Source organism: Setaria italica, chromosome IX, assembly GCF_000263155.2.
Source record: "Setaria italica strain Yugu1 chromosome IX, Setaria_italica_v2.0, whole genome shotgun sequence".
Taxonomy (NCBI): Eukaryota; Viridiplantae; Streptophyta; class Magnoliopsida; order Poales; family Poaceae; genus Setaria; species Setaria italica.
This window is the reverse complement of record NC_028458.1, coordinates 41,753,684-41,763,985: the sequence shown is the minus strand read 5'-3', so window position 1 is coordinate 41,763,985 and position 10,302 is coordinate 41,753,684. Positions and strand designations below refer to the sequence as shown.

Below are 10,302 nucleotides of genomic sequence, written 5' to 3'. Positions count from 1 at the left end.
CAAAATGCACGTCAATCGGAGCCAAAAAAGGGCCTGACCGATCGGCCTGGGCTTGTTGGGCCGATCAGCCTAGTCAATTTCTCCACCTTGCCGGCCTCAAACGCCCGAACTTTCTATACAAAGTTGTACATCTTCTTTAGCTATGCAATTTAGATACCAAATTCGTCCCAACTAGTGTTCGGATGAGGGAGATATTCCTTGTGCAAGATTTGCTGCTTTTCTGCGGGCCTTTTGACCTTTTAATCTTGAGTTTTCTTTAGCTTCACCACAAGATTGGCTTGCCAAATCACCACATACTTCGCCTCTAAGTCATCTGGAATGATGATTCGTCTAATGTGGATGCATTTGGAGGGCGAAATGAGCAAGGCTGATCAACCTATGGGCCTTGGGCTGATCGGCCATCCCTCTTTTGGGCTTCGCTAGTGCTCGTCTTTCTCGAACAGGCCCCTTGTGTTATCCAAAGTCCAAGTCCAGCTCGTACAAAAGTCGCATGTTATATCTTCTTGCCATTTTGCAATATAGTCAAAAATACAACACATATGAGAATATAGGGTTATTTCACATGCCGGGTTAGTATAAGATTTAGTTCAAAAACACCACTTAAATAGCACTAAAAAAGTGGCAATAACGAGCACCAACAATCCCCCATGCTTAAACCTTACTCTCCCTTGAGCAAATCCAGGATACTTGCTTAATCAGAAAATCAGCATTGCCCTTCAATGTCATACCTACACTCAGTTATACATAACAAGACACATTGCTCTCTCAAGTATTTAACATTTAAAGTTCAAGTTATAACTAGCTATTTTTCATCATGGAAGATAGACTAGCAATAAAAAAATATGCCACTAGTAAAATAAATGCAATGCTCTTGAACTTTAGTGAGCTTTAGACCTTTACCTTATTCCATTATGGAGAGTTTTCTAAAAAGATACAAATCCAACATAAGTGAGATTCTCTTGCAACAGTTCATGGAAACACTCATCTCATCAAGTCACTCAAGTTTATACTAGATTATTTTCGACCTACTCTACTCATATACGAAAGCGGAAGGCTTTTGTGGAGCTTGGTAGGTAAAAACAATCCTAGCAAAATATTATATATAAAATATTGTTAAACCAAGAAAGATCTATTGAAATTACCGAGACTTATCAAAAAGTCCATGAAAAATAAGTGTTGGAGAGGGAGTGGGATAAGACACACACGTTTAGATAAGTGGACATGTGCAAGTGGCAAAAAGACGATCCCAAGACACATATGAAGTTCTTGTTATCGGATTGCACATGGTTGGAACAATGAGTATGATATCAATGGGCACGGGTAATCATAAACTTTCAAGTACTGAGGAGTATGTTATTTTTCTCTCTTTTTTCCTTTTTCTACTTTTTTTTCTTTCCTTTTCTTTTTCTTCTCTTTTTTTCTTTTGCTCCTCAGACTTTGTCCAACACAATCAAATTGCACTTACTTCAGCAGTAGTTAGGGATATGGTTGACGCACCAACTCCCCCATGCTTGAACGATACTTGGCCACGAGCATAAAAAGTGAAATCTAATAGCTGCTCGAGTAAGTTTGAAATCATTAGGAAATTTCATGAAAGGTTTTGAATCTTCTCAGAGATGCTTCATGCCAAAAGTTAGAGCGAATAGGGGCAGCAACCCCTAGGCCGATCGGCCTACCACCTTTGGATGTTCATTTCTTCTTAATTTTTTTCCATGAGCTTATAGTTATTTTCTTTGATGATTTGCACTGGTTTGGCATAGAGAAATCCAATGGATCTTCGTCAAAAATATTTCATACTCATATAATGGGTTGTGGTCAAGGAGGTGTCACAAAAAGATGATTTTTGTTTAGGGTGGATGCCCAGCGAAGTTTGTAAAATTTCCAGTGTAGAAACTCACAACGCATGGACAGAAAGGCTAGCAAGAAAATAGTTTACATAAAGGAGATGGCTAGCTTCTAAGTCTTAAACCACAAAAAATCAATCTTAATCCAACTCATACAGATATAAGTTTGCAATCTAAAGATTTCATCATGAAAGAATTGCATGTATATAGGCTATGGTAGTTAGAACTTTGCAAGAGATTCACAAATGTAGACAGTATAAGAATTAAATTTTAAACAATACAAGTTATTAGGTCATCAATAAACTTAAATCAAAGAGTAACATAAAGTATGTGGGTCTAGATTTAGTCATTTAACCTAACCTCTATAAATAAAAGAACCGGTATTTATATTAATTTAACTCATTAAATAGAGAGCAATTAGTCAAGCCATATACAATATTGTATAGGTAAAAGCAAAGCGACAACTTTAATCATTTTTCTATAAGAAAGAGTGTACAAAAATTATATCATCGTGGTGAGCACAAAGTGATGGTGATTATTATTTATTGAAAACAAAAATAAAACTAGGTTGTCCTCGTAGTAGCCATATTATTAGTGGTAGAGATATACAAATGTTGCATCGAGTCTATGGTTGAAGGCTTATACACAGGCATTTAGAAAGAGATAAAAAAGAGAAGGTGCAAGAGAAATTTACCGTTGCTTTGGTTCTTTGTAATGAAGCGTAGCGCAACCTCTCCCATGCTTAAGCATTGTGCTTAGCATCCAAGTAGAAAAATAAGCATATTGTGGCGGCCGTGATCCTTGTACCCCATATAGCATTTTTTACTTTTTGTCCAATAATTCCTCCCCCTTGCTTAGCATTGTGCTAGGTATAGAAGAAGAAAATGAAGCATTCTAAGATCATTGAAATTCTTGTGCTCCACGTCCGGAGTTTTTCTTCATGCTTCTTCACTCTTGTCGCCTTTATTGTCCTTCATTCTCTTCACTCTTTTTTTCTTTGATGAGGGCGCTTCACCATGCCTGCAAAACAATTCAACTGCACATACTACCCTAGGGTGACGATCGGGAGTGGAAGCAATTGCCAGCAAACCAACAACATCCCTAAGACTTTAACTTGTGACATAGCTAATCTAGTAAAATAAAAATAAAGACCTAGTGAGTGTACGATGTGTGCAAGTGTGAATGCATGAAGTTAGTAACATGAAAGGTGGGGACGAAATTTGATAAAGATTACACAAAGTTTCAAACACCATGTTTACTACTAGGTTGCTGAAATTCTCGGATCAAACACCATGTTAAAGCCATAGAATTCAAGGGCTCCAAAAAATTTAGAAAACCAAACATGTCAACTTAACAAAAGTGTGGATGTTGAAGAAATGCAAAATGCAAATGCAAAGAGTTAGCATAACAAGTGTTAGCAAGGTTTGAAAAGACTTTCAATGTTGTTATGTAATTAATCGATTCAAAAAGAATTGCTTCGAATGACAAAGTAAGGCTGTGATTTCATAAGAAGACAAACATTATCAACAATAAAATCATTAATCGAAAAGACCCAATTCAACTTGCTCCATGGACATCGGATCTAGGTGTCAGAGCCATGGAGCTCAGGTGCCATCACTCTCCTCCTTTCCATGGGTGCTGCATCCCGTGCTGGATTTGGATGGAGGAAGGGGTACGCTGTTGCTTGATAGCGCACCAATTGGTGAGGTGGGTGGTGGGGTAGAGGAGAAATCAATGTTGTAGTAGGGAGGAGTCGTACTTACGCCTTGAGGAGTGGTGGTTGTTGCCTGATCGGCTGGGTGGAGAACAAATACCAATGCCATGCTTTTGTACATCCAAACAAGAATTGAATTGCGCAGCTTTCTAGATTCCAAAAGCTAGTTTAAGTGTCATCCAAACAATATAATTTGAATTGTTGCTTTTTTAAAAACCATGACTGATTTGGTATTAAACCCAATGCAACTCCATACACTCCCATGTGTTTTCGATTGGAGAGCCGAGCTCATCTCAGCTGTTGTCGGCCTCTGTCTGGTCCAGAACTTTTTTTATTTTTATATTTTTTATTTTAGTATTTTGCAAAAATATATAATCGGATGAAAAAATTGCAAAACAAGGCTATTGTCGCCGGCTGGGCCTCACCGCTGGCCCAGCCGGCGACAAGGGGTATACCTCTCCGTATCACACTTTCAAAAAATCATAACTAATTCATATCAACTTGGATGGAGATAAATTTTATATAAAACTTGTAGATCTCGACGAGATCTACAACTTTGTAGTTAAAACTTTTTTCATTTGATGTCATATTGGTGCTCAAATAATCGACACAAGTTTCAGATCTAAAATTCAATTTTTAGATCTGAAACTTCTGTCGATTATTTCAGCAAATAAATGGCTCCAAATGAAAACAGTTTCAACTACGAAGTTGTAAATCTCGTCGAGGGATAGAATTTTTATATAAAGATTATTTCTATCTGAGCTCGTATGATATAGTTATCATTTTTTTAAAGTGTGCTGCCCAATTTCAGATCTAAAAATTGAATTTTAGATCTGAAACTTGTATCGATTATTTGAGCACCAATATGACATCAAATGAAAAACGTTTTAACTACGCGTCAAGATATACAAGTTTTATATAAAATTTATCTGCATCCGAGTTAATATGAATTAGTTATGATTTTTTAAAAGTATGGTGCAAAGGGGTGTACCCCTTGTCGCCCAGCTGACGGTAAGCCCTTCCACCGGCCCAACCGCCCCTTACCGCCGCCTGGGCTGGCGGAAGGACCTTGTCACCAACCGGCGACAATAGCCTAGTTTTACGTTTTTTTCATCTGACTATATATTTTTGCAAAATGCTAAAATAAAAAATATAAAAATAAAAAAAGTTCGTCTGGTCCACTCGCCACACGAACCTTGGTATAACAGTAGAACCAGAGGTCCATCTACGTACATTCGGCCCAAGCCCACCAAGAACCTTCATTGTCCACTAACACCCCTCCGCCAGGCGCCACCGCGACAGCGCCTCGCGCCCTCGCCGCGGTGCCGCCGCCTCCTCCTTCCACTCGGACCCTCCTCCTTCCCTTCCTAGCGCAGGACGCCGGCTCTGAGGCCCAGGGGCTAGGGCAAGGACGCCGGCTCCCGCAGTCGCCCGGTGGCTATTCCGACCTTGCCAGCTCGCCTCCTTCCAACGACGGTACTCCACCACTCCCCTTCAATTCCTACCTTTCTTGAATGCTTGATTTGTAGTTCGTGGTATTAAATCTTCTGTCCATGCATTATAATCATCTGTACCTAATGATTAGTGTTGAATCGTTTGCAATTGATGTTCAAGTATTTGTTTGCAACTATTAAAATGAATTATTCTCTGTTATATTTTCTGTTTTCTTGGAACATTTGTTTTCTGAAGCTAGAATAATTTCCTCCTTAACTTATAATATTTTTATTGTTTCATAAAAGTTTCGTTCTAAGTGAAAAGGTGGAATTGATACTGATGGCTTAGTATTTGGATTTTGTTCCTTTTTGCTTCAGGGTTGAAAGTATGTCAAAGCGAAGAGGTGATTACTCATCTAGCTCAAATGAGAAGCAGAAAGCTAACAAAAGTCATGGTATGATAAGTGTGTTGTTGTTTCACCCTTTTATTTCATGTATTTACACAACTCTGTTATATCACAACGGCCTCTCCTTTACTAGGAAATTTTGATCTGGATGATTCATCTCACAAGGAATTTGACAGCCTTGATGCCGAGGTAGAACTGCATACAGAAGTTGTGCAAAAATTATCTGAAAGTGTTGTCTCACTGTCATTCATTGGTAATAATACAAACTGGCTTCCTATATTTGCATTTGATCATCAGTTTTAACTTTCTATAATAATGATCATTTCCAAAACTGAAATTAAAATCTTGTGCAGGAAAAAATGAACATTATCAATACACAGGCCTTGTTATCAAAAGTAACAAATACTCTAGTTGTTTTTTGACTTCAGCAACTGCGATTAGATGTAAGCAAGGTGGCAGAAACCGTAATATGGATCTGTTGGTTGGTGCTCCCAATTTTTCTGTACTGCATTGCTAGCCTGTTTAAGGTATTGGTGATAATTCTGTAACCTGTTGTCTTGGTTTATCATTGCAGATTCATGTGAACCTTCCAGATGGGCAAATGATGAGGGGGTACTTGATGACAATTCATTTTGACTACAATATTGCTGTTATCGGCTTGGGCCCTGTCCATGTTTTTAAAGAAGCAAGTCTGGATCAGCCCGGGGAAGTTGGATATATTAACACTGTAACAGCTATATGTTGCAACAGTACAGGAAAAATAATGTCCTTAACTGGGCTAGTGACTAAGAAATCAAGTGAACTTTATGGTCAAAAGCTTATTATGTCCACATGTATTATTCCTGAGGTGCACTGCTGATATCTCTCCTTATGCTCTTGAAATTGTGGAAATAAATAATTGTGTTGTGATATGATTGGCTATGAAAAATTCATTTTCTTGTGGGCTTTATTTTGTGCTATAGGTTTAGCATCACCCTTTTTTCCCCTTTTGACAGTTTGGTATTGGAGGGCCCCTTGTCGACTCTGAGGGAAACTTTGTTGGCATGAACATGTCTCAAGTGGATAATGAAGGGACTCTATTCCTACCAAAGGAAACAATTCTTAAGTCGATTGTACCATATTTTTTACCTAGGTATGTTTGCTATAATTTCATTCTTACTTGTTCAAACAGAGGAGGGACTAGGATTTAGGCGGGGCACAGAAAACCTAAGTTCGAATGAGTATTGCTGCAAGCTGGGCTGTTTGAGGGACTGAACATGGTTCTGGCACCTGTTTTCTCCCCTTAGTAATTCTTCTTACATGCAGTATTCGGAGCATTGTTTTCGCTGAAACCTGTTGGGTGGTGAGTCGGGCCCATAATCCCCTAAACAGTTTAGCATTCAAGTTTGATTAGACTGTCGTGTTGGATTCTAGTGAAAATGGTACCAGTGTTTACTGGCTTTATCGGTAATCTCGTGAGAAAGAAAATATGTAGAACTGTATCATTTTTTTTTAGAATTAGAACTGTATCATTTTGCCTAGCTTAGATATGTTCCATGATCTATTTTCCTTTGGAAACAGTACCTTTGTGGTGGGGCAAGCATCCTGCTGCAGGGCTAGTATCAAGCAAGGAAGTGATAACCAAATTGAAAGAAGCACGAGTGAGATATGTAAATCTTCAACTCTTGTTGTTCTTAATTCAGAAGGTGAGAATAGTAGTTACTCGTGAAGACTGCTAATGTGTACTGTTGTGAAATTCACTTTCATTAAGTTTAATTTAATGAACGTTTGTAGATTCTTCACCAGTGGCCTCTGTCCATAAACGTATTCTGTATTTTAACTTATACATAGACCAAGAAGGCATTCAAATGATTAAACCACCCTCAGTTATTATCTCTTTATGCAATATGTATACATGTGAACAAAAGTAAAAAGGTGGATAAGTATTAGTGATTAAGAGTTTAAGAAATAATGTTTTGCAGTATGGAATACCAAAACTATTAAAAAATACCAGTACTTATATTGCTATAGTAACAAATATCGTATGTGCCAACTGCCCACTATGTTGACAAGCTGTATGAGAATGTACTTATTAAGCTTATGTCTCCCCTCACCATCAAAAAGAAAAAGGTAGAGGAAGTGACAAGAGCCCAGAAACGAATCAGAAGTCTTCTGTATCCTCTACAAGTGATTCAGAAAGCGAATCATCACAAGGTGAATCAAAGCTGGGTCACTTCTGATGCTGTTAGATTATCATTGCTGATATCGTGTTCTACTGTTATTGAGTATTACTAATACATGGTCATTACTGATTGACCTTGTTGCACCAGACACCAGTGAATTATCGAATTCACCCTTGCCGGATAATGGTGAGTAATTTGCCTTCAGTTTTGCAAGCCATTAGTTAACCATAGTCATTAATCACTTCACCTTGTTGCACCAGAATTCATGAAGGCTTTTACTAACGATCTACTATCCCGTGGTTATCCCCTGCCAAAAATGCTTGAAGGTGAGTTATTGCTTTTGCTTCTGCTGACCGTTCTTCTGTTGCACATTTTTAGTCTTTTCTAGCACACTCAATTGTTGTTCTATGATTCTTCAACCAGGAGGCATGGAGTTGCGTAAAAATTTTGAGGAGGAATTTGCGGGAGACATATGGAACAGGCTCACAAAAAAAGTTGCTTTAGACACATCTTTAAGTGTTGTCTCACTTGCTTCATTCCGTGGTGATTTTGCTGTTATAAGATCATATTACTTTCCCATATTTACTTCTTTTATTTTAATTTCAATACCATGATTGCAACAATGATCTTTGTAGGAGAAACTAGGTTTTTTGCTTGCACTGGTGTACTTATAGGCCGCCACAAATCCATCACAAGAATCCTGACATCAGCGAGTTTGGTTAGATTGGCTAATAAAAACGAGATTGATGGCAGCTTGAAGGTTTGTACTGCAAATCATTCTATACCCCTGCTTGTTTATTTCATATTTTAATTCTAACTTTGTCATTCATTGCAGATTCGTGTGTTACTTCCAAATAAGAAACATGCCACAGGGAAACTGCAGCATCATAATTTACATTATAATATTGCTGTTGTCAGCATAAGGAATTTCCATTGTCGTCGAATAGCAAAACTCCACATTGAGAAGCCAGTTTATCCTCTCAATGATAATCAGGTAGTAGCTATAGGGAGTACCTTTGATACAGGAAAACTCATGGCAACAAGTGGGGTGCTGACTGACAATTCAAGCAATCTTGTCAGCGAAGAACATGGAATCTGTACTTGTAAGATCACCAAGGTACACTGCATTGGTTTCTCTTGTGGTGGAATTAGTTGTTGCATCTAGAATTTGAGTAATTTAATACATTACATCTTTATTGCACTAAAAATGTCATCCTCACGTGTGTTAATTTCTATTCTTTTTGTTTAAGGCTGGGATTGGAGGCCCCCTTATTGATTTTTGTGGGAATTTCATTGGCATGAACTTCTATGATGCGAAAAGAACTCCTTATCTACCAAGACATATAATTCTGGAGCAATTGAAGGACTTTGATAGAAAAGGGTATGCCTTTCATTTATGTAGTTTTTCTTGTGGTATATTCATGTACATAATATTATGGTTTAAGGGAATTGCGCTAGTGCACTATACTTATCGACGACTTGTGACCGTTCCCATATTTTCTACTTGAATTTTTGGCATTAGTACCATGAACTGGAAATCGTTTTCTAGGTCAGTTTGGCTGTTCTATCTTGGTTGTTATTACTTAGTTTGATGCTCATGTGCAATGTCAAGCATTTTCTTCAATATACCACTCAGTGCTGTTTGCACATAAAGCATTTGATTTGAAGTGATGTTGCATGATTTCGATCCTCTTCATAAAGGGGGTTTGTTGATATCCATAGTCTTGCTGTAAATTCTCCCAAGCCTATGATGTTGGCTTAATAACTGAGCATCTTCAGCCACATTAGCCATATCCTTCTAGTTAAGTTGAAATGCTAAGCTGCTTCATTGAGTGACCAAATCTATATGTTTTGGTTAAGCAAGTATCTGAATTATTTGATGGCAACTATTTTTTGTTTATTCGTAGGTCTGCTGCTGCTAAGATTAACGAAGACGGTGATCCAAATAGGTAGGTATTATTTGACAAGTCAATACCATTTTCTTGGTTTGTTTCACACAAATAATTCAGTGATTTTCATTAATACATTTTATTCGACATCAGATTTTCTGTGCCTGGGCCATATTGGTGGTATCCTTCCCTTGCCCCGCGCTTTATTTATGAACGCAGGAGAAAGCATTGAATTATCATCGATGCACAAGTCCTGATCCTCCTTGAGCTGGTTGTCAGGGTCCTAGCGTGGAGTATTGAATTGCTTGTTAAACTTCAACTCCCTTGTGAAAGATGTAACATGGTTCGACCTCTACCATATTTCAACTGGCCTGCGTGAATTGCATGTGACATACATCCTGAGTCAGCACATACTTTCTGGGAAAGGGATGCGACCTGAATGTTTTTGTCCTGTGGTTATCATATGAGGACTTCAATCGCCTTATTTGTGGTTTTATTATTAGTTCGTTTGTCAGTAAATATAAATCTGAGAATGGCGTGAGAACCCACTACTGGTGGTAGTCCTAATTGATTGATTCTGAGAACTCTGAAAAAGATTATTTATGCCTTGTGTTTGTTACTGTATGCACAATATTCGCTGATCATTTTTTTAATGATGCCGTGAAATAGATTGGTCGTACAAGACCACGTTTGTTTCCACGTGCAATTTTTCTCTCTCACCATTTCCGGGCTAATCGCGCTCTCAGACCCTCACATCCCCAGCCCGCCCCTCTCGCTCCGTAGTCCCAGCATGGGACGGACGTTGGGGAGGCTGCGGGGGACGGCATGGTGCCAAATTAGCACTCTTTAATGA

The 10,302-nt window shown here is 38.4% G+C and overlaps 1 protein-coding gene across 2 annotated transcripts; it reads left to right on the top strand.

Moving 5' to 3' along the window:
* The first annotated feature begins 4,867 nt into the window (after positions 1–4,867).
* On the top strand, positions 4,868–10,057 carry LOC101767318. Of its 2 annotated transcripts, XM_004983900.3 has the most exons (16): positions 4,868–5,034; positions 5,370–5,446; positions 5,532–5,651; positions 5,752–5,879; positions 5,973–6,245; positions 6,394–6,530; positions 6,959–7,083; positions 7,502–7,591; positions 7,708–7,746; positions 7,821–7,886; positions 7,984–8,103; positions 8,196–8,320; positions 8,396–8,677; positions 8,811–8,941; positions 9,468–9,509; positions 9,603–10,057. In XM_004983900.3, exons 2-16 carry the CDS (start codon positions 5,380–5,382, stop codon positions 9,679–9,681), a joined length of 1,824 nt encoding a protein of 607 aa, XP_004983957.1. In that variant the 5' UTR covers positions 4,868–5,034; positions 5,370–5,379; the 3' UTR covers positions 9,682–10,057. The 2 variants fall into 2 exon arrangements, with proteins under 2 accessions (XP_004983957.1, XP_022679300.1); XM_022823565.1 differs by lacking the exon at positions 5,752–5,879 and having other exon boundaries at positions 4,869–5,034; positions 5,532–5,587.
* The last annotated feature ends 245 nt before the right edge of the window (positions 10,058–10,302 follow it).